This window comes from Desmodus rotundus, chromosome 9 (genome assembly GCF_022682495.2).
Source record: "Desmodus rotundus isolate HL8 chromosome 9, HLdesRot8A.1, whole genome shotgun sequence".
In the NCBI taxonomy this organism is placed as follows: domain Eukaryota; kingdom Metazoa; phylum Chordata; class Mammalia; order Chiroptera; family Phyllostomidae; genus Desmodus; species Desmodus rotundus.
In genome coordinates, this window is record NC_071395.1 from 68,805,666 (window position 1) to 68,831,930 (window position 26,265).

The 26,265-nt window shown below is 47.2% G+C and overlaps 1 protein-coding gene across 4 annotated transcripts in view; it reads right to left on the reverse strand.

Annotated features, from left to right (window-relative positions):
* Nucleotides 1–26,265, reverse strand: part of SHISA6 (shisa family member 6) — a 274,869-nt gene that overhangs the window by 228,674 nt on the left and 19,930 nt on the right. For all 4 annotated transcript variants that reach the window (XM_071219297.1, XM_071219296.1, XM_053910901.1 and 1 more), the window contains one exon: nucleotides 22,341–22,501. In XM_071219297.1, coding sequence (XP_071075398.1) covers nucleotides 22,341–22,501 — 161 coding nt within the window. The remainder of the gene's footprint in view (nucleotides 1–22,340; nucleotides 22,502–26,265) is intronic.

The window sequence follows — 26,265 nt, forward strand, 5'->3', positions numbered from 1 at the left end:
ACAGGTGGTCAAAGGGAAGAAGGGAATTGCTGACACTGAGAATACCAAAAACAAGGTGCAGCCTTGTGTAAGCTCAGGAGGTAAGAATGTGTGCCCTTCACTTCTCTCCTGAAGCTTCAGTAGAGAAGAAAGCACACGTGTGCCCTGTCTCCTTGTCAGTGAAAAGGCCTGGTCTGGGGATGGGCAGGTAGCGGGGTGTGTGGTGGGGGGTGACCACCAGGACACGGGACCTCCCTGTCTGAGGCACGCTTGCTCCCGCTGAGACAGTGAGTGGCACAGCTCAAGTTAAAGTATGCATCTCCCACACAGGGCCTCACCTCCAGCTGCTGAGTAAGAGACACACACCCAGCTGCCACGCTCTCTCTCATTCCGACTACTGTCACTGTGGCCACTAGATTCTACATAGGCTTCCAGAGCCAGTTCCCCACCACCCTAATCCCCATTTCTGCTGGTTTTGTTATTTTAACAGTAAACATGCAAGCATGGGCACACGGACAGCACACACCCCCTGAAGGCAAGGGAGATTCTGGTCTCATTGGCGCTTTGCCCCAATTAAGCTCTCATGAAAGGTGTAGCATATCAAACTGAGTTAATTCCCCATCGAAAGGCCCCTGAGCTGTCATACTCATTTTTTAAAAGGTGTCAACATCATTGTTTTTCATGCAGAGAAAGGATCTCCCCCACTCTCCCTTTTTAGATGCATGTTTTCCTAACTGCAAGGGAAGGTAAGCTCCTCTCAGGGCCCAAAGGGGTGGTGGGATATGTAAAACATCACCCCTTGTCCCCTAGGAGCGTCTGCAACAAGTTGAAGGGAAGGGAGAAATTGGCAGCAAGTCTCTCCACAATCACACGCCACCTCCCAGCCCCAGGAGGAGACCTCCGTCCCTGTCTGTCTGACACATCAAGCAGGATATGCAAACCGAATCCCAGCTCAGACTCCTAACAGTGCACTTGCAGTTCCTGGGATCAAACTGGAACAAACAGGCACCCCAGCCGCTGAGCCTCATCTATGAAGATTGCTTCAAGGTGCATGAGTGGGTGTGAGTGTGTGTATCAGTGAAACCTGAAACTAGGTGAATGTTTTCTAGGACTTTTTCCCTTGCTGAATTCATATCGGCAAAATACCACATCTCTGAAAAACGGTTCCACGTTTACCATCCTGAGCTGAGGGGCAGGCCACTGGGCCAGCTGGGAGGGCTCAGTTAAGAAACCAAAGAACTGACGTTGTCCTGCGGTAGCATCTGATCAGAGCCAGGTCCACTGTGGGTGGGAGAAGTACGGTGGAACAGCACAGGATGGAACCCTGGACGAGGGTGGCTGGGCTCCATTTTCTCCCTTGAAAGATGCAGACAATAACATAATATTCGTATCTCATGACTGTTGGTGAGTTTCAATGGGACCATGTTAGTGAAAATGTAAAGTGCTGTAGAAGTATAATATCGCATTAATGAAGTCGTAAAAATGGAATGAATTCCAAGGGACATCCAAAGTATTTTATTATAGAGAGATTTGCTAAAGTGAACACATAACCAGAAGAAAGTCCCCAATGCAAAAGTCCCTTTAGGGCCCATAAGGAGACAGAAGAAACTATACCCAAAAGATAGAACAGACACTATGAGTTATTCACCCAATAGTCAATCTGTCCTTCTTCCTTAATAACAAAACATATATTATTTAGGGAAACAATATGTCCAGCTAAATGCAGGTTGCTGGCATTGCCCAACCCCTATTCCTGCTGCCTGGAATGTAGATATAAAGCCTGGATCTGGGGCAGCCATTTTGCAATCAAGAGGTAATAAGCAAAGGGTAAAGAGGGAAAATGGGGAGAAGATGGGAAAAGTCGGATTCTCTAAGGAAGGGGTGTCAAACTCATTCTTACCTGGGGCCACATCAGCCTCACAGTTGCCTTCAAAGGGCTGAATGTAATACAGTCCAAAAATTATTTCGGCCATTTGAAGGCAACTGCGAGGCTGATATGGCCTCTGGTGAAAATGAGTTTGACACCCCTGCTCTAAGGGCATTGCTGAGCAGCTGTACCAAGTCCAGAAATGGCCCGCCCTGGGACTTGTGGCTAGGTAATAAAATGAGCCTGTACTTGTTTCAGCCACGGTGGTCAGTTTCCTATTACTTGAAGCTCATCATAACCTCAAAGGATACAAATCACTTCTCCCACTCTTTATGAGTTAAGGGTGTGTGTGTGTGTGGTTTTGCAGTGGTGACGTGGGAGTTGGAGTTTTCTAGTGGAGGTTTTTGGGTGGAAGTACGAGATTTTCTGAGTGAGGAAAGTTCAGGAGAACTGAAAAGGAACTGGAGGGCAACACCCCACACACATGAACAAAACTCCCAAGCCTAAAGTGCAAACCCCACAAAAAGCTGAAGCTAAAGAAATTTCTAGATTATTTTCTGCTATGCTTTCCTAATACCAATAGAAATACAAGTCCCCCCACCGCACAAAACAAAATTGGGATTTCTTTGTCAGCCACTTAAGTTTTATGTTGTTGAAATCTAAAACTGCCCCTCACTTCCATTCTATCTCCTTCCCCATTCCAATGGCATAGGGATCCCCATTCCAATGGCATGGGGATTCCAATAGCATGGGGATCCAATGGCATGGGGATCCCCTTTCCAATGGCATTCAGTATGTGTCCTTGCACTCGACACGTACTGAGTTCCCAAGGCACGGTGACAGGGCATGTGCTTCGGACACTACTCACTGACCCCATTTCAGTGTCACTAGCTTAGTTTCCCTAATCCAGATTCAAAAACCAGAAAAGCAGGCATGTGAATGAGTTTATTCAGCATGAGGCTTCAGACCTACTTGACTTTAACTCTGTAGCAGACAAATGAGTGGCTGCATCATAACAGAGGCAGGATGGAGAGGGAGAAAGGAAAATAGACCTGGAATCAGAAGACCTGAGTTCAAGTTTGGGTTTTAACACCTATAAGGTGTGTGATTATGGACACAGTAATTAAACATTCTGAATCTCCATACAGAATCACCTATAAAATAAAAATAATTACTTCTTCCTCAATAGACCAATGTGGAGATTAACTGACCTGTATACATACATATATATATACACACATATATATCTGCTTTTGTAGAATGCTATATGAATGCAATTAATTTTATTACCTACATTGACAGTAACAGGTAATACTTTTGTGAGGACAGTTTATAGAGTTCAATAACCCTGAGAAGTAAGAATTTTTATCTTTACCTATCAAATGGAATATCTAAAGACTTGGCTGGGGAAAAAACCCAGGTCTTCTTTTCCAAGTTCAATGGTTTTTGCACTCTGCTAGCTCAATTAAACTATCCTGGAGCAAATCGCATATAAACAGCAGGGCTGTCTTTTTAATGTCAAGCTGTATGGAGCTCTCTCTCCACTTTATACACCTGAATGTGGAATGTGGCTTTTAGGGGAAAACATGACTCCATCTAAATTCCAGTTTGCCAGCTCGGAGGCTGAGTGAGGAGGCATCTGCTTGCACCTGCTCTTGACAGATGCCCCTCTGGCCGTGGAGGGGAAGGTGCTTGTTCACCTATGCCTCCGGGTCACAATGGTGAATACAATTACTATAAATGAGAACATGTGCAGTCCAAATCATTTGCCCTCTGCCCCTTCCCCCACTTCTACTTTGCACCTCGATAAGTCAGCTCTAGAATACGACTCTAATGTCCAAAGTCTGGGTAATAGGTGAAAAAGAGAATTCCAAAGAGCAAGACAAGGTGAGCTGATTTACAGAGAAAAGGTGGGGGGTGGGCTGCAGAGGCCAGTGGGCTGAATTTGGAAGAGTTGTGAGAAAGGAGAGGGCTAGGGAAGCAGCTTCTGTGGACATGTAAGGCGTTGAGAGCAAAGAAGATGAGAAAAGGCTTTAAAAGTTTTTGTTTAATTTCAATGTTTAAATTCCTTTAATTTTTTTTAAGTTGGCTATCTACCACAAGTGCTACCTTGGCTCATTCCTCCCCAACTTTCTGACCATCCCAGTCTTATCTACCCATCAAAGTCAAATTCAATACCTGCTACCTGTCCCACTGCCTCCTTGGCCATTCCAGCCTTCGACACAGTGCCTGGGATGCAGCAGGTGCTCAGCAAAGCCTAAGAGAATGAAGAAATGGGCAGCATGCTCTGATTTATGTAATGCCCACACACAACTCCTGTATGTTGTATTTCAACCTGTCTCTCCACAGGCCCATGTACAGTGCCTTATTTGTAAAGAAAGCACATGAACATTTCCTTAATCATTATTCTGTGCAGAGTTTTAACTTGTACTGTTGTGGAACTCCTCACGTGTACAGCTCTTACTTATCCAGTTAGACTGTAAGTTCTTCATGGGCGTGGAGTCCCATCATTCACTTCACAACACCTGGAACAAGTCAGCACTCAGAGAATGATGGATGAATAGCGGATTAATGCATCTCAATCTACCTGGAGTAAATTCCAATCATGGCCATCATACACTTCAGATCAAGTGTTCAAAAAAGGTGTCAAGGGCTTAAGCAAAGTTTCATGTGGCAACAACATAAACAGAAATGCTATCAAGGCTTGTGTCTGTGGTGGCTTCCATTTGAGAATGCTTATAAAGGAAGACATTTAGCTCCTTTGTACAGAAGGACAAGGTTCAGAATGCCCACTCGGCCTTCTGACTCACACCAGCCCACAGGAGGTCGCTGGCCAGCCTCAGCTAAATCTTCACAGCTCTCAAAGTCACCATGAACTTCCCATACAGGGAAATCTAAAGAGCCAGGTGTTTGCCCAGAGCAGCCCCGAGAGCATGAGCCAGCTAATGAAAACTGAAAAATACAGGTCACCACCCTGGCCTCGGCGCTCTCTGTTCTCTGAGGTTTGTGGTCTCCGTGACCTGATGGCTGCGAATGAAAAATAACAGGAGGGCTGGGAACAAGGCTGAACTGAGAGGGTGCAGAGAGCCTGTCTGTGTCAGCTCTTGTAAGAGCTCCTGGCACTGCCACATACAGGCCGTGTGGCCTTGAGCAAGTCAGTCAGCCTCTCATCTGATAGGTGGCAAAAAGGATAATCACATCCCTGCTTCACAGGATTCCTATGCAACTGCCCCTTAGGAGAGTGAGTTCCCATGGACCAAAGGAGACTACAGAGTTCTCCATCCTGTAGCCATGGAACAAAAAGTCTAAAGTTATTGTACAACACTCATCCAAGCTCCAGAATAATAATACCGATGCTTACTCACCAACAGGTGCCAGGGCCAGACTAGCTGCTTTATATTTAGAGCCTCTTATCTCCACAAGGATCCTACAGATAGCTCTTAGTGTCCTTGTGGGCAGAAAAGCAAACAGAGGTCCAGAGACGTTGCACAATGTCTCTGCTCAAGGTCACACAGCTCACCCGGTCTTTGTACTACAACAGCGCTTCTCTAGTGGCTGTCAGGCTGAAGCCATGGCCTGGTGGAGGCCTGCAACCCCTGAACTCCATGCCCTTTCCGAAGGATGAGAAGTGTCAGAAGCTGCACCCAGAGTCAAGTCCAGGACCCAAGCTGCTCATCCTCCACTCCAGGATGGGTTCCATAGCAAGCCTAAGACTTTGCTGCCATAGCTTTTTTCCATGGGAAGGGCAGGGCTGTTTCTCTGCCACAGGAGTGTCCTACTGCCTCCCATAAAATGACCCCACACTGGGACCCAGCATTCTCCATCCCAGAGCCTTTTGGACAGCAACGTCACCTGACACCTGGTCACCCAGCTCTACCTTCCTTGCCCTGCTGGCCTCTTTGGAGGCCCCATTTCCTTTCATCTAATTCTTATGGGGAAAGAAATGCCACATTTATTAAAGTGCAGGCTTATCTATTTCATCACAAATCTAAGCTGCAGTGATAAATCCCTGAGCTAAACACACACAAAGGGGACTATGAAGCTTGAATACAGATCAGAATCAAGAAGCAGTGCAGGGTAGGGGGGTGGGTAAGCTCTGGCTCAGCTACCCATTGCCTCTCCACCCACACAGGGGTCCCTCTGCAGGGGGAGGTGGCAGGGCTGAGGCAATGTCCACAATGACATACTTTCTAGAGAGTTCTGGCAAAATCCCCACAAATGTTCCATTTAGGAAAAATTGGCTTTGTTACCTCTTGTAAGACTCCTGAAGGATCTAAATGGATGGCCCTCTCCTCATCCAGCAGCTATGGACTAGGCTACAAGGGGCAGGACAGCCCAGAGTTCCTGGCAGTGATGGCGCAGGTACCCAAAGGCAAACAGGACACAGCCTCAGAGTCTAAGGAGCTCCTAGCCAGGGACTCAGAGCTGGGGACTCTCCACAGAACTTTCCCAGAATGTGCTGGCCTCATTATCATGGCCATGGCCTATGGTCTCCATGTCAGGACCGAAAGCAGGGAAACACAATCCCATCAGCACTCAGGCCCTTCTCCAGGGGCAGCCCAGTGGCCTCGCCCCAGAGCCAGTGATCCACCCCACCTGATGGCTTTCCACACTGATGGTGTGTGGTAGAAAGCATCCCATAGTCCTAGCCCCCTTCCAGGCCACACTGTGACACTGGTTGCTAACTGCCGCCCATGAGTCATTTTTCTCCAGTAGAAGAGCTCCCATATTTTAACTGGTCTCATGGCCACCCAAAATAAAGACCACACCGTTAATATGATGTGTGTGGGAGTGGTACGGCAACTTCAAGCATGTGTGCTGAGAGACAGGCGATATAATTTTTATGGTCCTTTCTTATTCATGATGCCTGGACACAGACATGATGGCATGAGCTTGGAAGCCATCTTGGGCCGTGACATGAAGCCACGTGCATAGGAAACCAGAGCTACCAGGTAAAAGGAGCTCCTGTACACTGTGCAGCCTCAGCACAGGGGACTGACTTCCTTTACAGGAAAGAGGGGAGTTTCTCTTTTATGTCAGCAACTGTGATTTTAGGTATTCTGTTATTTGTAAGAACTCATAATTGCTGCACCTTGTCTACTGTATTGAATAAGAGGATTCATGCTGTCATTTATTCAAGAAATGGTTATTGAATACCTGCTAAGTGCCAAGATATGTGCATTGTGAATACATTAAGCAAAGCTGACATGTCTCTGTCCTCAGGCACTTATAGCCTAATGGGTCGGTATTGGTTCTTAGTCACAGTGAGATATCCCTAGGGCTAAATTCAGGTCTACATCCCTGGGAGAAGGAAGTCTGAATATGTATAGATGTGTCCATGTGGGGTCTGTGTGTGTGTGTGTGTGTATGTGTGTGAAAGAGAGAAAGAGAGAGAGGATTCTTTTACTTACCTTATAACTGCTGTGGCGACATCCACTGGAGAACTAGCAGTCCAGCTCAGGCCAGTTCATCTGCCAACACTGAGACATTTCCTCATTTTCTCCTGGTAAGAGCTCTCAGATATTCACTCCAGGTCCTGGCCTGGCCATTCTCATCAACTATTTGCTCTGGCCAAAATCTTGGAAATTACCTGTGACTCCCTACATTCCATCAGCAATGCTGTCATTGTTACTTACAGATAAATCCCACACTCTTTATTAGACACTAGTATTGTAACAAAGATACATTTCATGAGTCTAGTAATTGTTTCATGGTTCTATAAAAGAATATCCTTGAATTTAGAAGATAATGATGGAGTATACAAGAGTAAAGAATAATGATATCATGATATCTGAACTTACTCTCACATTAGTTCAGTTCTCATGATGATGCTGATGATGATAGTGAAGATGATGGAAGTGATGGTGATGGTAATGATGATGATGATGATGTTGATAATGAGAAGGAAGAAGACGGGGGAAGAGAAAGAGGGAGGTAAATGTTAACAGCTGGTGAAGGCATACAGGTGTTCACTATACCATTCAATCACTTCAAAATTTTTCATTGGTTTAAAATTATCAAAATAAGAAGTTAGAAGTAAATAAATATTCCCTGAAGCTAACTAAGTCGCTGTTATATCCTCCATCACTGCCACCCTAGTCCGAGTCTCTATCTCCCTCCCATCACCCGGGTGATACAGTCACTTCCTCCCCATCCCCAGGGTCTCCTTTCCTCCCCCTTTGCACCTCCATGGTCTATTCTCAACAGGACAGCCACAGTGATGATGTAAAACGAGTCAGAACATGTAAGTCCATTGCTGCAAACCCCACAATGGCTCCCATCACGCCCAGAATGAAACCCAAGACCCTGTCATGGCCCACAAGCCCCCACTCTGAGTTCAGCCACTGTGGCATCCCACGCTGGCTCTCTCCACGCCAGCCACTCTGCTCTCCTGGTTCCCCAAGCACACCAGGCACAACCTCAGCCCCACCCTGCACGCACACAGTCAGTCACACATGGCCTGTTCTCTCGGCACTGGGTCTCTGCTTCAGTAATTCAGTCCTTCTCCAAACTAGGCTCCTTCCCACCACTGCTCATCACCTTCTACTTCCCTTCCCTGCTCTAAATCTCTACCAAGTGCTTATCATGACCTGATTTTATGTTGTACGTCCATGGGTTTATTCTCTGTTTCTTCTTACTGATGTAGTGCACTGAGAGCGGGTACTTTGTTCTGTTCACTCCCATATCCCTGGGGGCTGATACACAGTAAAGGATCAAAATCACTTTTGTATGAACAAAGGGCTCAGTATGTCTTGAGCCCTACCCTGACCTCCCCCTTTCCTTCCTCCTAACCTGCTGCTAATGGGCTGTGGTCCTTGCATCCCTTCCTCTGTGCATCTCTCACCTTAGACCCTCACAAGCCTCCCCTACTCTCCAGGCCCCCTTGCAGAGTCCAGCCATGCCCCATCCCCCATCATTAGCCCAACTTAGCCATATGGCTCCTCCAAAATAGACACCCCCTCTGCCCACATCCCTGCTTCCCCAGGGACAAGTCCTTATGTTTAAAGATGGAAAAAACGTCCGCTGCTCACAGCAGCCTTCTCCAGCAGGACACAGAGTTCCAGTTCCTTCTGGCCTTTTCCTTGGTTCTCTAATCGTTACTGTCTATTTACAGAAGAGCCACAACCAGCCTTTCCAAAGGAATTAGTCACTGTTCCCCTTTGCAAACTGCTAAACCCACAAGCAGTCCTGCCCTCTAGGTCTTGTTGACCTCAGTTCACCAGCCAGGAGCCCCCTTCACCATCCTCCTCGCCCATTTAATCCTACCCACCCTATAAGGTGCCTGGTGATGCCCACCTGAACACAGCAGCCTTCCTCAGAGCCACCTGAGCACGTGGCCTGCAGTGTCGGTGGGGCAGCCTTATCTTTCTGTGCCCGAGGTCAAGACTGTATCCTACCCACCATCCTGCTCCCATGAGCCCTAAGGGGGTACACAGCATATAGTGGGTGCTTCCCATCCAGCTGTGGATGGCTCAATGCCGCCTCCTCCTCCATCTCTGGTTCCTAAGATGGAGGTTCCTAAGAAGTGGGAGCCTTTACTCTGTGGGCAATGAACTTGGAGCCTCATGGGGGAAAACTCCCACTCAGATAGGTATTGGGAACTGCCCCCCTTTTGAGCTCTTACCCTTCGAAGGCCCAAGGGCCTGGGCCACCCTCCCTGGAGTGAAACAGCTATTTGCTTCCCTTGCCCAGCACCCTCTTGCTCTTGTCCTCGTGGCACCGTGCTCTGCTGGTCCCTCTGTTTTGCCAACTCACTGAGGTAATTGTGAATTCGAACCCTGTCCACAGCACTCTGGCTTTCCCTCTCCCCTGCTCCTCATTTTGGTCACAGCCAGAATGTACCCTAAATCCTCCTGCTTCCTGTGAGCTGAGGGTAATTAGTGGGCTGGCCATATGGTGAATTCAGGCTCCATCTGCCCCCCACTTGGGCTTCCTCCCTGGCAGGAGGGGGGGGGGTTCCCACTCTGGCCAGGATGACTGAGCCATGCAGATCCCAGGCAGGACGAGGCCCTGGGGGCGGGCAGGACCCCTCAGGCACAAATGGCCTGGCTGGGGCAAAGGCAGCACCTCTGGCTTCTGGAAGGCTCTGTGTCTTGTCTAAGCATGTCCCTTCTTAAAGCAATCCTGTACAGGGAAAATCACCCAGCCCCCACCCTGCTCTCCCCCCTCGCCCACTAGGAATAAAATACAGGGGCTTGGGATTCCCTCTCTAAGTGGGATGAAGTTGTGAAGCGGGAATGAACTCTCCCTCTCATGACGAGCCTGGCACTGGAATGATGGTTTGGTCCAGTTGAGCTCTGAGGGCCACAGAATCCCAAGAAAAAGACAAGTTGGTGTAGCTAGCAGGAGAGTGCTGTGGGATCCGGAGCCTGGGTCAGACCCACAGTCCGCCACTGCCAAGCTGTGCACTAGTAAAGGGGGCTGTCCCTGGACCCCCTGTTTCCCTCCCCACTCCATGCCCCTGCTACCTCTGTCTTCTGGGCTAGTAAGGGACTCACAGAATAAACTTGGAGCATAGTCAGACCTCAACAAAAGTCAGCTGCATTCCCAGTATAGGTTCAGAAAGGGAGAACCATATAAGTGGCAAGGCCGGTCCCCATCCAAGCTGAAAATGCCCAGTGACCCAGTGACCCCCTCTGCTGCTTTAACACACCCTGGGGTGGGTGGCTCGGTGCAACAAGGTGGTCTGCGCTGGAGCTGAGGGTTCCCATCCAAAGAACATCTGTCCGTGGGCTGAGCAAACACTGGCCTCCTCTGGTGTCCTCTTTGCCATCCCAAGTCCATGCCCCCAGGAGCAGGTGCACACCCACAGCCACAGGATAGACTTCACACAGTTGCAGGGCTGGGTGCCCGGTCTGCACCCCTGCTCAGTTTGACTCCAGGGCTGGGCTCTGGAGTCAGGCTGCCGGCATTCAGCGCCCAGTCTGGCCCCTCTTGGCTATGTGTTTGGACAGGATTCTGAAGCAAACCCCCGTCCCCCCCCTCACCTCAGGTTCCTCATCTACAAAGCAAGCCTGACAATAGGGATTGCCTCAGGGCTGCTACTTGACTTAAATAAGTTAGTGCATGGGGAGTACTTTACCAAGTACCATCAGTTGTTAATATCATTCGAAGCAGCCCTGTCCCCTCCTGGCGTGCACAGGGCACAAGTGTCTATGACAGGACACAGGAGTGCAGGGTAGCACACCAGCCAGGAGCAGAGCAGGTGTGTCACCTCCCTAAGCTGGATTCAAGCTTCTTTCCATGCAACCTAAAAAGAGCAGCTTCCACAGCTCCCACTGATTGACTGCTCTGGTTCACATGAAACAGAGTCAACTACACCCCCTGAGACTCTCCCATGAACTATTGCTCCCCACGTGGGACTCACTGGGTCTTCTAACCCAGACAGGATTTTCAATGTGCCATTCACTCTGTAGTTTGTATGTGCCAGGCCCTAAGCCAGGCTCCAGGGATCGAGAAGTGAGCTGGGCCGATACCTGACGTGAACCTCCATCTTCGGAGACAGGATAGCAAAGAGGTTATTCACTCATTTACTCCTCACTACAGCACATGAGGAGATACCCTTATTAAGACTTATAGACCAGGAAACTGAGGCATGGAGACGTTAAATAATTTGGTCAAGGGCTAGGAAGACACAAGGACTGGGTTCCAAGCTGAGGTCCCATATTCTTCACCCACTCCACTAACTCTCCAGTGACAGGGAGCCCAGCTGCCCTGGGCACCCTGGGAGGGGCTCACCTAGGCGGGGAATCAGGGGACATGAGAGCTAAGCTGAGACCTGGGAGGTAAGGAGGAGCAGGAAAGAGTGAGGGACAGTGGACGAAAACGAATGCTCCCGATACAGAGAACAGCACAGCATGTGTGGGAGAACATGCCCTCAGTAACTGAGTGGGTTCAGGTGGCCAGAGCTTTGGCTTCAATAAAGGAAGAAGTGGGAGTTTCCTTCTGGCTGCAGAGCCAAGCAGGAGGCTGCTCCTTGAACCCCCAAGGTTGTATGAAGGAGGCCTCCAGACCAGTTGGCCGTGGGCTGAACGGAGGGTGGGAGAGGAAGAAGTATGGCAACAGGGGTAGACAAGTGTTTTGCAAAATTCTGCTGTCAGGGAGAGAGAAGGGTGTGGGCGGGTGTAAAATGAAGGGAGGGCTGTCCCTCTGTGTTGAAGCGGGGGAGGAGAGCACTTACATCCTAAAGGAACAGAGCACCAGGCTGAGAAAGAGGGGAGGGGGCACAGATCAAGGGGTAAGGTGTCTTAGCACTGGAAATAAATGGGATGTGAGATCCCAGTGGAAGGGTGAGCTTTGAAAAGCAGAAGGGGGCTTGTTTGATATGACCCTGGGGTGTCTATACATGAAGACATTGTGAACCCTGAGTCTGACATCACCCAGGAGGTACTGGCCAACCTTCCTAGTGGTATGTCACTTGTAAATACAATAAGCATACTTTCCTGTGGTACATCTACACAATGGAATACTATGCAGCTGTATAAAAGAAGGAGCTGTTATCTTTTGCGATGGCATGGATGGACCTGGAGAATATTATCCTAAGTGAAATAAGCCAGTCAGAGAAAGACAAATACCGTACGGTCCCACTCATGTGGAATCTAATGATCAAAATAAACTAACAAGCAAAATAGAAACAGAGGCTCAGAAACATGGAACAGACTGACAGCTGTAGAGGGGAGGAAGGTGGAGACTGGATGAAATAAGGTGAAGGGAAGAGTCAAAGAACATATACACATGACCCATGGACATGGACAACAGTGAGGGGATTGCCTGAGGGGGGGCTGGGTGGAGTGGGGTAAAGGGGGAAAACGTGGGGACAATTGTAATAGCATAATCAATAAAATATAATAAAAAAAAATAAGTGCACTTTCTTCACCATCACTCAGGTGACAGATGAAGCTGAGAAGGTCAGTGCTGAGGACCCTGGTGTCCACTGTGGTTTCTTCACTGACCCTCATTAGGCCCTGTCCCACCGGCTGGAAAATCAGGATCCAGAGTCACAGGAAAGGGAGGAGGGAAATGCACCTCCTGGGTTCCTGACTCTGCTTTGCCATTGACTCCCCCACAGTTTCCTGGAGAGGGATGTGTCTCCATTCACATGTCACAGGGAAGTAAATGTCACCTGGAAGATGCCTGTGGCTTTCAGAGAAAGACTAAGAATAGGAGTTGATAAACCAGAGCCCAAGGGCCCAATCCTGCCTACAGACTATTACTGTAAATAATGTTTTCTGGAAACTTAGCTGAGCACATTCATTTCACATTACTGTGGCAAATTTTGCACTTCAATGGCACAAATGAATAGTGGCAACAGAGACAGTTACAAGGTGGCCCTTTTCAGAAAAAGTGTGTCCACCCTTGTTGAAGAGCCCTGGCTAAGGTCTATGGCCCTGTGCAAACTGAGCTGGGACTTTGACTTTGTTTGTCTGAATCCGAAACCTACAGGCTATCATGGCATTGCATTGCCTTGCCCTTTACAGGGTGTCTTCTTGTGGAGGAGGAAGTGAGAAACTTCTCCTCTTAACCATGTTGCTTTTAGAAATACTAACTGGTTACCCTGCTTCTCAACAAAGCCCATCTCCACTACTCAGCAACCAGGGTAATCTTATGAAAACAGAAATCATATCATCATAGTTAAATAAAATCCACTCTCCTTACTGTGGCCTCCAAGGCTATGTCTATCCCTGTGTTCTCAGCATGCACCACCCACTCCTTCATCCACCACCTGACACCTGTCTCTCGCTGCTATTCCTTAACCATGCCAGGTTTGCTCCTGCCTCAGGGCTTTTGCACATGATGTTTCCTCTGTCTGGAATGTTCTTCTTCCAGACGTCCCCATGGCTGGCCCGTCCTCATCAGCCAGGTGCCAGCTCAAATGCTACCTTTTAGGACCACACTATTAGAAGCAACTGCTCCTCTCCAGACTCCACCTTCACCTGCCTGATGGTGCCTCAAGCACCTAGTACTCTCGGGAGGTATTTCCTTGTTTACTTGATGTCTCCTCCCACACAATGTAAGAGGCTTTGTTTTTTGTTCAGGACTGAAAGATGAACTCAAGTAGACATACTCAATACTGCTCACACTGAAATCAGTTCTGTTTAATGTAAATATCATGTGAATCATAGATGTGAGCCACACATGTAATTTTACATTTTTAATAGTCACATTAAAAAATAAAAACAGGTGAAATTAATTTTACTAATAGCCTTATTTAACCCAATGTATGGAAAATATTATCATGTCAACATGTAATCAATATAAAAAATATGGTGATACCTTACATTCTTTTCTTCCTACCCATTCTTCGAAATCTTGCAAGACTCTGAAACACATTTCAAGCACTCAATAGCCACATGTGACCTAGTAACCAACATATGAGATGGTGCGGACTTAGAACAGTGTTTTCCCTGTGTAACATGTCAGATGCTGCCCTGATCACTTTATATTAAAACTCATTTAACCCCCTCAGTATTCCTAAAAGGAACATACCATCTTTAGCCCCATTTTACAATGGGGGAAATCAGGGCAGAGTCTGGATTCACAACAGTCTGATTCCACAGTCTGTGCTTTTAATCACCACCTAAATTGCTGCTAATTCTTGGAATTTCATCGAAAAGATCCAGTATCACACAGAACCACTAAATACCACACACATGGGGACTGGCTCTGAAATAGAGCATGTAAAGGTCTCATTGTCCAGACGACACTCAACTGAAATGTCCCCTAAACTCAGAAGGAAGCAAGAAAGGAAATTATCGGAACAACCAAAACTGATGTAAAAGAATGGGTAAACTGCAGGCCCTTCCATTGAGGAAGTTGGTCAGGGCCCGTGGACTCGTGCCTGTCTGCCTGCTTGGTCTGGAATAAAGCTTTGACTAAGAAAGGGGGCTGGGTATGCTGAAGAGTAAGTTGACTGCCTGAACCCAAGGGAGGAAACAACAAGAACAGAGCAGAAGAAGCTGACCCTAGAGCCCACGGAGCTCTGCAATGTGGTGGCGGGGAGTTGGGAGTGGGGGCTCACACCCACATACACTAGAGGCCTGAGAACATCCCTCTCTCAGAACATTCCTCCCAGGCATTATTTACCATCCTTGTGGTTTCAGCAGGCTGCTTGCACCTTTTTTCACTCCCTACTGCCCACCCTTTTCAGCCTGTTGGACACCCAGGTATCCTTCAGGCCCACTTGAGCACTCCGGCCTCTGTGGAGTCTCAGGTTTCCGGCTCCCATCTCTGCACCTGCACCCTGTGCAAGGATGTCTACATGCTCTTCAGCACCTCCTCAGGGCTCCATTCATGGACCCCCAGGAACCAACACAGCACTGGGCACATGAGAAGCTCGCTGTGAACTGTTTGGGAATACAGAATGATATGTAACAATTACCCTGTCTTTTAAAAACACTGAGACAAAATCAGTTCAGGTGCTTTCAGGGGCAGATGCTTCTGTTTCTAAAGCCTGGGTAGAACGTAATGGCAGGCTCTTTGTGAGGCTGAGATGAATGATATGCTGCTGTCTAGTTTAACACGAAGTAAACTATAATGAGCCAGTAACAACAGACAGGCTCAACAGCACAGTGCCTGAAGCCCAGGCATTGGCTGGAATCCTCTCTCTACCAAGGACTACATGTGTGAACTTGAGGCAAGGGCTCCCTCCAGTCTCCCTGTCCTCAATTTTCTCATCTGTAAAATAAAGATAACTATGATTCGACCTCATAGAGTTGTGCTGATTAAATGATATAATATGGGTAAAGCACATATAGTGGGGTCTAGTGCTTCATATTAACTATATTATAAACACCAATTAACACACTCCTGTTATCAAGGATTAGTGATACTTTTTCTCTACCACCAGCCTTGACTCAGTGGACTCTCTGGGTTTTTCAGAACCTGTAAGGAGACAACAGTCAAAGAGTGGCTGCCTCTTGTGGCTGCTGTGGTCAGCCTTTGGTCACCCTAGGTCATCCCCAGGCAGAGACTTACAGGACAGTGACTGCAAGAACAAGGGTATGGTGTTGAGGGAATGGGGGTAACCCAACATCTGGGCAAACAGTAACAAGACTCCACTTGGGAAAGGTCAATGCCAGTCTGCTGGGAGACTGACTGTCCAAACAACAGGTATAGGTTTAGAAAGAAAGTAGCACCAAGAGAAAACTTGGAAGTGATGAGGGATGTCCAAGAAAGCAGACCTAGGACTGAAATGGCAGGACCACCGTAGGCTGTTAGTGTATGTGTTAACAGAAGATCTGAGAACCTTCAGTCACTGCTAAAGACCCCAAGATGAGAAAAGGATCAATATAATCAGAGAAACTATGAAAAGGAATGTAGGCAGAGGGGGGCAATGGGAGGTAACAGAAAGAAGGAAAAGAAGGAAAGAACAGGTAAAGAGAGATGGAGAAGATGTAGCTGATAACAGAGATGGTGCTCATGATGATGATGAAAATGCAGGTGACTTCTGAGCAGGAACCCTGAGCCAAGCTGAGCCCTTAGAATACACAGACTATTTCATTCAACTCCTTAACCCCCCTTTGAGGAGGCTACTAGTCATTCTCACTTCACAGACATGGACTTGAAGCAATGGAGCCTGAGTCCTGACACCTGTAAGTGGGATCCAGTATTCCCACCCAGGTCTGTCTACCTGCACAGACCACATCTTCAACTCCAATAATGAAGGCTGGATGCTAAGGCCTGGCCCTACCACATCTCACCTAGGCAATCTCAACATGCCTCAGTTTCCTCACAGGTCAAGTACAGGTTGGATCAGCTGATCTCTCCATCACCTTACAGATCCAAAGTTTTATAAGGCTATCAATCTCAGCCTTCTGTAGACAAGACAGCCCTATTCCTCAGGGGATGGCTGAGAAAAGAAAACTCACATTTCCTATTAGAGGTGGAGGTTGACCAGAAGTTTCCCAGAGGTCAGGTGTAAGGCCCAGGTCATTTGGCTTCATCTGTGACCCTAAACCTGTGCCTGGAAACAGGGAATCTGAGCTGCCTGGACTGGCAAGACTTCTGTGAAGGAGTCTTTTTCAAAGAGTAAGCAGAATAGGCAGGATCTCCTGGGTGACGACCACTCTGAGCCCAGCCAGGAAGTGAGGTTCGCAGCCTCTGGACACATGGAGCCACGGAACCCTGGGTCAGCCCAAGAAAGGAGTAAGGCCCTGGGGTTTGGTGAGAAGTCTGGCACTGGAAACCAGGGCCTTCAGCTCAGCTCACCACCAGATGACCAGCTGGGCTGTCAAACTGACCGGTGCCATACTAATTTTACACAGAGGGCCACAGAAGAGGTGTGCAGCCTTGATAAGAGCTCCTCAGCACACAGCTACAACCAATACCTATGCATCAGCTCTGATGTCCACGTCCTCATTCATTAGTTCCCTGAACAGAGTCATTGAGCAACTATGATGATCATCCAGGCAATGTTCTTGGGGCCAAGCTATCACAGTAAATAAACAGACAAAACCCTCGTCTACATGAAGTTTACATTCTGAAAGGGACAAAGATGACAAACCAACGAGCCAGCAAATATATGACATCAGATGGTGTAAGTGTACTGAAGAAAATAAGGCAGGGGATGGACAGGCACAGATGAGGAGGTTCAGAAAGGTGGTGCGGTCTGAGCATCAAATTTCGCAGCATGGACATCCAGCACCGAACAGTTTCTGGCCACCACACAGAGCGTGGGATGGGTAGGGGGTGGGGAATTCCACAAGGAAAGAGCATGTGTGGTGTGAGGAGGGACAGGGTGTCTGGATTCCAACAACAGAAGAAGTGGGCAATAGGCTGAGGTGAGGAAGCATGGAAGGGCCAGGCCACACAGGGGTGACACAGCGCCCCCTGTCAGCTGTCCAGCCTTGGTTCTCAATCTCCAGAAAGCTTCAAGTCACATCCCTTGGCTGACTCCCTTAGTCTGCTAATGAAGTGTATGGCTTTGACAAGAAGCAGGATGACTGATTGCTCACTTATACAACTTCCAGTGATGTGTAGCTGGGGCATAAATATTTATTTCCTCCAACTAAAGCCACTCTTGATAATGGGAAGCTGGACATCAGCTTTGGAACCTCAACAAATGATGTCATTGCTACTGCAAGGAATGGGGACCTCACCGTCCGCCAGCTGTGAGTCACAGAGTCAGACCAGGTGAACAGGCTAGCTCTCCAACCCTCCCATCCATAAACACCAAGCAAGCCCACTGCAAGGCTTGAAGATCCTGGGCTCAGGAGACCTGCAACCCCAGCTGTGGTATGGGTCCCATGCCTGGCTCTACGGGGCCCTCTAGTCAATTCCAGTATTTCTCCTGGTGCCCACTGCTGCCCAGGTATTCCCATTCACAGCTGCAGACTGACCCCCCCCCCCCCACCTCAGATGAGCCTGAGTCCTCCATTGCCTTCTGCCTGCCTGCCTGCCACAGACAGGACCTATCTCTAAGCCCCCTGACCTGGACCAGCCAGGCTCCATCCTATGGGTCTTGATGTGAACCCAAGCTCCACAGTCCTCCAGGTGTTTTCCTTACTTGACAGCTTCAGCTGTTACTTGCCAAACAATGGAACCATGTGGAAAGCTTTTGAAAACTATCAATGTCCAGCCTCTACTCCAGACCAATTAAACCAGAATCTCTGGGATGAGGGCCAGGCATTAGTATTTCAGGAGTGCCTACATGAGTCCAGTGTGTGTCCAGGGCTGAGGATCACTGTGCTGAAGGGATCTTCATCAACTTTAAAATGCAAGCAAATTGTCTAAAGATCTCGTTAAAATGCAGATTCTGATTCAGTAGGTCTTGGAAAGAGCCCAAGATTCTGCATTTCTAACAAGCTGCAATGGGATACAGGCACTGCCACTCCCTGGGCAACACTTTGAGTAGAGGCAGCCAGATTTGAGGGGTGGGGCATGAAAGGGGGCTTCTCTGATTTTCTACATCCAAAGTAACTGTCCACTAGGAAGCTCCTTTCAAGTTGGAAAGGATTTCTGGAAGAGTTAGGATAAAAGGCTTTTATAGAAGGAAAGAGGAATGTTCCGCCAAAGTGGGAACAGGGGCTTCGATACCTAAGAAATGATACAGGATCTGCTGTCACAAATAAAGTGCCCAGGACATAGTAGGCACTCCACAACGGTACTTGTGCTGCTCATGGTGTCGTTGTTTCTATTATTATTAAGGCAGGATCTTCTCCTACATCCATCAAGCATGTGCCTCCAATGTCTAAGACCCTGAGAGAGCTGTACAAAGCCCTACAAAGCACTCTCATCCTCTGAGGATGCACCCCATACAGGGGCCAAGCACAGGAAAGCATGGGTCTAGGGGCTTTCATTTCAGACACGACCCCACAGCCCCTGCCTAGTTGAAGGGCACCCATGACTCTGTTTCTCTCATTTTTGATTCGTTTGCCCTGATTGGTGGATAGCCTTCAGTAAACCTGTCATGGCTAACATTGAGTGTTTGCTACATGTCAGGACCTGTTTTAAGTGCTCTTGTTGGTTTAATTCATTACCTCCTCAAAACAATGCTAGGCGGCAGGTAGGGCCAGAAAACAAACTGAGGAGATACGTTTCAGAGTCCATGCTTGCCCAATGCTTCTCAAATTTCACTTGCTGAATTCATTAAAGTACAGGTTGCAATCAGCAGGTGAGATGGGGCCTGCAAGTCTGCATTTCTCACAAACTCCCAGGTGATGCTGATGAGTCAGGTTCATGAAGAATATTTTGTGTAGCAAAGCCATCCATGAGTTATGATGCCTCCTGGTAATTCTGGATATCTTCCTTCAAATTCCTCTAAACAACTCTCACCACCAAACTCCTTCAATTGGTGGTGTATTCATTTGATGAACCACAGTCAAGGGCAAAATCAGTCAATCTCCACTTTGAACACTTGGTCAAAGTTCTGTTTAAATTCCACTCAAATTGCAATATTTTGTGGCAAAGGATATCAGCTCTTTGGAAAAGCAATTGTGTCCATTACAACCTATAGATGTTGTGGGTTGTTATGAAATTGCTTTTAAATTCAAGTGCTTTCTGGACCAGGGAAATAACCCCGACTACAGTGAAGAGTTCTAATCTGAATAAAACCTACAGGGGTTTCTCCAAACACAGAAGTGAATCATACAACTATAAGCTTGCTTTCTTTTTCAGATCACTAGAAGAGAGGATATACATAGAACCAAGAAGAAATGACACATATTCCTGCCACGTGAAAGGCATTAAAGGCAAATCAAGACTGTCTGCTTAATCAGTCTTGACTCAGTGGCTGGCAACTAGCTGGCTTATCAATGAGACAAAGAAAATTGGAGCAGACAGGTACAGGCGAACTCCAAGGATGCTTTGGGTACCAGAGTGACCTGAAGTGCTGGAATTGCAGATAAGGTTCTGAAGGAGCCTGACTTCAAGCTGTGAGTCTTCAGAGAAAGAAAATGGCCTACTCAAAGGCAGTCAAAATACCAAGGTTACGTTCAACGGTGAGCAACAATCCTAAGGATTAGTTAGCATGGCACCTCTGTGTCATTCCCACAGCCCAGTGGGCCTCAAACTTTGCTCCATTTTAGAATCACTGGGAAGCTTTAAGCATTACCCTCCACCATGCTCAGGCCATACCCCCACAGCAATTAAATCACAGTCTCTGGAGTTGGGGCCCAGGTCCCCTTAATTTTTAAAGTTCCCCAAGTGATTCCAATGTGTAGCCAAAGTTGGGAAACACTGGCATAGTCCTTCCATGTCCTCACTCATAAAATGAGAGACTCCACTGGCCCCATGGTTCTGTATCCTGCCCACATGCTGGAACCGCCATGCAGAGACTTTTAACAATACTGATGCCAACAGCATCCCTACAAATTCTGGTTACTTTGTGGGGGCCCAGGCCTCAACATTTTTAACAGCTTACCAGGTGATTCTGAAGTACATCTGGAAAATACAATAAAAAGTAAACTACTTAAGAAAAAACAAAAAATGAAGTGCATCTGGGTAGATAACTCTGGCCCAGATGTGATTTTTTCTTTTTTCTTTTTTTGCTGAGATTCCTTCTGTTGCTCACATTTTAAGCATCTATGATATTAAGGCTAAAAGTGCATCTTAGACTCTTTGCAAAGATGAATCTCTCACCTGTCCTTTTAAATCATGGATCTCTAAGTTTGGAAAGGTCTGTGAACTCCCTTAAATTCTATGCAAAATGTTGGATGAATACATTTATTCACATATATGCATATTTTTAAGGAGAATGTCCTTAACTTTTATCAGATTCTCGAAAGATTTAATGCTATTACCTTAAAGGCAAGTAGGTGGTTTCCAATTTAATACATTTAAGAAAACTCAGGAATGAATGGGAAATAAATGTGATCCCAGCAGCGTATTCACTACTATTTTGAATTTGCAAGTCACCCACTGCCACCCAGCGTTGCACATCCTTATTGCAGGTTTAGTTCACACTACATAGCCCATCCTTTGAAAAGGGTGAGAGATGTGAAGATTTCAGACCCAAGTATCAAAACTGCAGCTGTGCCGGAGACTGGAGTCAGTGCCAGGATGTCTGGTAAAGCTCATAATGAGAAACGACTTCTCCAGCTGTACGTTAGAGGAGACTGTCCATTCAGATATTTAGGGCTCACGTCCGCCACTGTGTTAGGATATCAGGACTTCCTAGTCCTGATTATTGTTAGCTTTATGCCTCAGTTTAAATCCTGGCTTGCTTTCTTATAACCTTGTGTCCTTGGGAAAAATTACTGAACTGTCCTGTTCCTCATATGGAATGGGGACAATATAAGTCCTTTGAAGATTGCTGTGCAGAGTGAGAAAATACATGCAAAATGCTTAGCATAATACTTTGGCATAGAGCAAGATCCAATATATGTGAGATTATATTACTGTCATTACTGATGCCTTACTACTATTAACATCTTAGTGACCTTGTCTAAGTCATTGAATTTCCTTGCACTTCATTTGTTGTTCCACATGACAAGGAACATGAGCCCTCCTCCGTTTCCTTCAGATGGTTATAGCAACGACTGGGTAAAGGGTAGGAGGTATGTTGCCTATCCAAGGCGACTCATCATCCATCCAGGAGTTGCTAGAGCACAGACAAGGGTTGTCCTGCCATACAGATGTAACCTCTACCCTCGCAAGTGCTTTTTGAGATGCTGACAGTTGAGAAGTCTCTACCATGGCCTGCAGCAATTTCTTGTCACAGAGCATCCTAGGCAGCCTACACCTTGCCCCACGTGGAGTCCATGACCAGACTCCACCACAAGCTCTCTTTCACACAGGACAATTACGCCAGCCACTCACTACATCACAGATGCCCTAAATCAATAGCGTGTCTCCAGCCCGGACACTCATTGGCAACAACCTCTACCATGCCAGTCCCTCCCCAGGGGACAGTCCCCAGACTCTTTCACAAGTTCATCTGCCCATGAGAGAGTCTCACGACATAGGCTCCATGACCCTCCCCACAGGAGCAGCAACATCCCAAAACTTCTCAACAGCCTCAGCAAAGACTCCAGGCAGTCAGTCAGCTCTTACTTACCTGGAGGTGGCTTGGCCGTGCGCACAGGGGTGTAGTGGTTTTTGGAGGACGATCTGACCGGCGTGTTCTCTTTGGGGGAGGTATCGATAGCTGAGATTGTTTCTCTTTCACAGTGTGCTATGGGGATTGGTCCCTGTTGTCTCAAGATGTCGGCCAGAGCCCTAAAGGAGGAGGAGATCACATGGTGAGATTCCTGAGCAGGTGTGCACAGCCCCCAAGGCCCTCCGATGCATGGAGCCACATCACTCAGTCCACAGCCACAGCTTCATCGGGGCTGGTCTTAGGAGGAACACAGGGTAGGGGTGGCTATGCCTGGGGGTACAGGCACTAGAATGGAGTGATTATGGATTCTTTCTTCAATTCATTTCAATCAAGGAACTCTGAGCCCTTTCAAAATATTGGCTTCCCCAAATTTCCCCCAAGCCCCACAGATATCTACAGCAGCTTGCCACTGCGGTGGAGGCTGACACTGTTGGCCTCAAATTTAGCAGCAAGTTACTAATATCAGAGCCACCAACCTCTGCATCAAAAATGCGCACCATACTGCAACGGCATGGATGGAACTGGAGAGCACTATGCTAAGTGAAATAAGCCAGGCAGTGAGGGACAAATACCATATGATCTCACCTTTAACTGGAACATAATCAACAGAAGAAAAAAGCAAACAAAATATAAACAGAGACATTGAAATTAAGAACATTGTAACAATAGCCACAGGGGAGTGGGGAGGGGATAGTGGGGAAAGGGGTCTATAGGAGCAACTATAAAGGACACAAGGACAAAATCAAGGGGGAGGGTAGAGATGGGGGAGGGAGGTGGGACTGGCTGGGGTGGGGTGCAGGGAAGGGGAGAAAATGCAGACAATTGTAACTGAATAAAAATAAATAAATAAATTTTAAAAAATAAAAAAAATAAATAAATAAAACAAAAAAAAATGCGCACCAAGTAGCATGCACTCTGTGCTGGTGACTCAAATAAGTACAACCCACACCTCCCGCCATCAAAGAAAGGTGTGATTTAGCTGCAAAGATAATGTACAGATAAAAAGACAAACATCAGAATGCATGGATGGTGCCAACAGGGAGCACAACTGGAGCTCAGAGGAGAGAACAATTACAAACACAGGGAGGAAAATACTCAGGACTCAGGAGAGATGCAGAGATGCTGCAGTCCTTGCTGGAGTGGCCCACCCCTCTGCAGGAGGCCCAGCTACCCAGAGTGCAGCTGTTATTCAGTCAATAACCAAACCTGCATTTCCTGGGCACTCAGCATGCATCCGTCCCTGCAGAGAGAGGTGAACAGGACCCAGTTCCTGCCATCTGAGGGCTCACAGTTAGGGGAAATCACTGCACAACCTGATTTCAAGCCGCACCTGCTCCGTGGTGCAGCACATGAGATAAGCAGTGTTGAGAGAAAAGAGACACACAAGGATACTCTGGAAAAGCAAAGATGAGGGGGACATGTCTCAAGAGACCACCATCTGGATATTGTCCTTCTAGGGCCAGGTAGCCAGGTCTGAGTGAGCCTGTTTTGCATGAGCTGGCACAGAACTCTTCTCTCTACTAGGGTTGTCCCTGAGGTGTGGGACGAGGCAGCAGGCCTCCAGGCCCCTCCCAGCCAGCCCAGCCCACCCCAAGGCTCCATTCACACCTGGATCCCAGCTCCCACATGCCATGCCCTTGGAAAGTGACAACCCTGGCAGTTTAAAAACACGCCTGGGAGTGACTTGTTTCCTTCCATTTTGCTGCCTCAGACACACTGAACCTTCCTGGGAGAAGAGCAGCACACTGGCAATCTTATCATTCAGTGGCATTTATACAGCAATTTCAGATTTTCCAAGTGCTTCCCCCTCACTGGCTTTCTTCCTTCAGTGGTGCAGGGAGGAGGAGACTCATGCCACCCCCCATTCCCTGCAGGGGACCAGTAATGGGGAGAACACAGAAACTCGCTAGTTTGGTAAAGGGAGTTCAGACAGACCTGTCGTCTGGGTCAGAGACCTGAGGTGCAGGGCCTGGGAATAAGAAAAAAGGAATGGCCTTGATGGTCAAGAGATTCTGGTTCTCATCCCAGGTCTGACTCTGACAAGCTATGAGCCTTTGGGCAGATCTGTTAATCTGTAAAAGTAAAATTTATTAAAGAGAACAAACAGACTGACAGCTGTCAGAGGGAAGGGCAGTCAAAAGGCTGGGTGAAAAAGAGGAAGGGATTAGGCGAAAGTATGTAAAAACACCTCACAGACACAGACAACAGCATGGTGATGACCAATGGGAAGGGGGTAGGGAGGTAGATGTGGGCAAAGGCGGGTAAATGGTGATGGAAGGACACTTAATATGGGGTGGTGAACACAATACAGTATACAGAGGATGTGTTATACAAAAGTACAACTGAAACCTACATATTTTTATTAACCAATGTTACCTGAATAAAAACAAATAAATTAAGTTAAATTTTAAACATTTCCCCCTCATTAGCAAAACAAGGATTTACACTAGCGTGACCTCTAAGATGCCTTCTAATTTCAAAACATGTTAGATATTTTATTTTTAAAAATACACATGGGGGAGTGGGTGTACTGAGTGTCTTCTCTTTCCCTTCGATATCCATTCCTCATCCTTCTCCACCTTGCTCTCAGCCCCACAATATTTTACTGATAGATCACATCAACAGGTACTAGTACCCGCAGGCTTCTCGTTGGTGTCAATCCACGGGAAGTGCTGGTAGAAGTCGGAGAGGAAGGGGGAGAGTGAAGTCAGGGCATCCATTCCACTGGCTCCCTCCCTGTGGGGCCAAGGCAGGCTGGCTGCCTCCTTTAATCAGAAAGCACAATTCCTCTCAGCTGGCCCTCTCCACCCAGCTCTCTCTGCCTCTAGGCTTCAGAAACCTCTGCCACCCTCATCCCTCCTCCGGCTTGGAGCTAGTAGTAGTGTCATCTACTGTTAATAGCTCCAAGCCTCTAAACTAGTCCTCCTCATTTTGTGACCTACTACTCACACCTTTGTCAATAGTCCCTTCATTAAATTCTGTGGCGTACCTAAAAAAACCAAAAAACCAAAAACAAAAAAACCCTACACATGTATGCAAGTTACCTGATTCCTTCATCCTCCTATTTATCAACTACACCTTCCTGCCATGTCTACACAGTCAGAAGATAGTGAATAAAAAGTTAAAACAGAAATATGAACCAATGGACTAGAATTGAGAGCCCAGAAATAAACCCATCTATACCTATGGGCAGCTGATTTTACAAAGGGGCGTCAAGATCACTCAATGGGGAGAGAATAATTTCTTTAACAAATGATGCTTGGACAACTGCATATCCACAGGCAAAAGAGTAAAGCTGGGCTCTTAATTCACACCTTACATAAAAATTAACTCAAAACAGATCACAGACCTAAATATTAGAGCTAAAACTGTAAACTCTTAGGAAAAATGGAAGCAAGCCCTTGTGGCATAAATTTAGCAATGGTTTCTTAGCGACAACACCAAAAGCACAAACAACAAAAGAAAAAAAAGATAAACTGGACATCATCATAATTATAAAGATTTCTGCATCAGAAAATGAATGATAACCCATAAAATGGGAAAAGATATTTGAAAATCATATGTCTGATGAGACATATCCAGAATACATAAAAAACTCTTAAAATCCAACAATAATAAAACAACCCCATTTAAAAACAAAGGATATAAACAGACATTTCTCTAAAGAGATAAACATGAAGAGCAGCTCAGCACCATCAGTCACCAGGAAAATGTCCATGGAACCCACAATGAGATGTCCTCAGACCCAGTGAAACAGCTGTAAGCAGAGGTAGGCAAGGACGCAGAGAGGTCAGAGCCTTTGTAAGCTGCTGGAGGGAACACAAAATGGTGTGGGCCCTTTGGTAGCAAGTTGAGCAGCTCCTTGAGATGTTAAACATAGAGG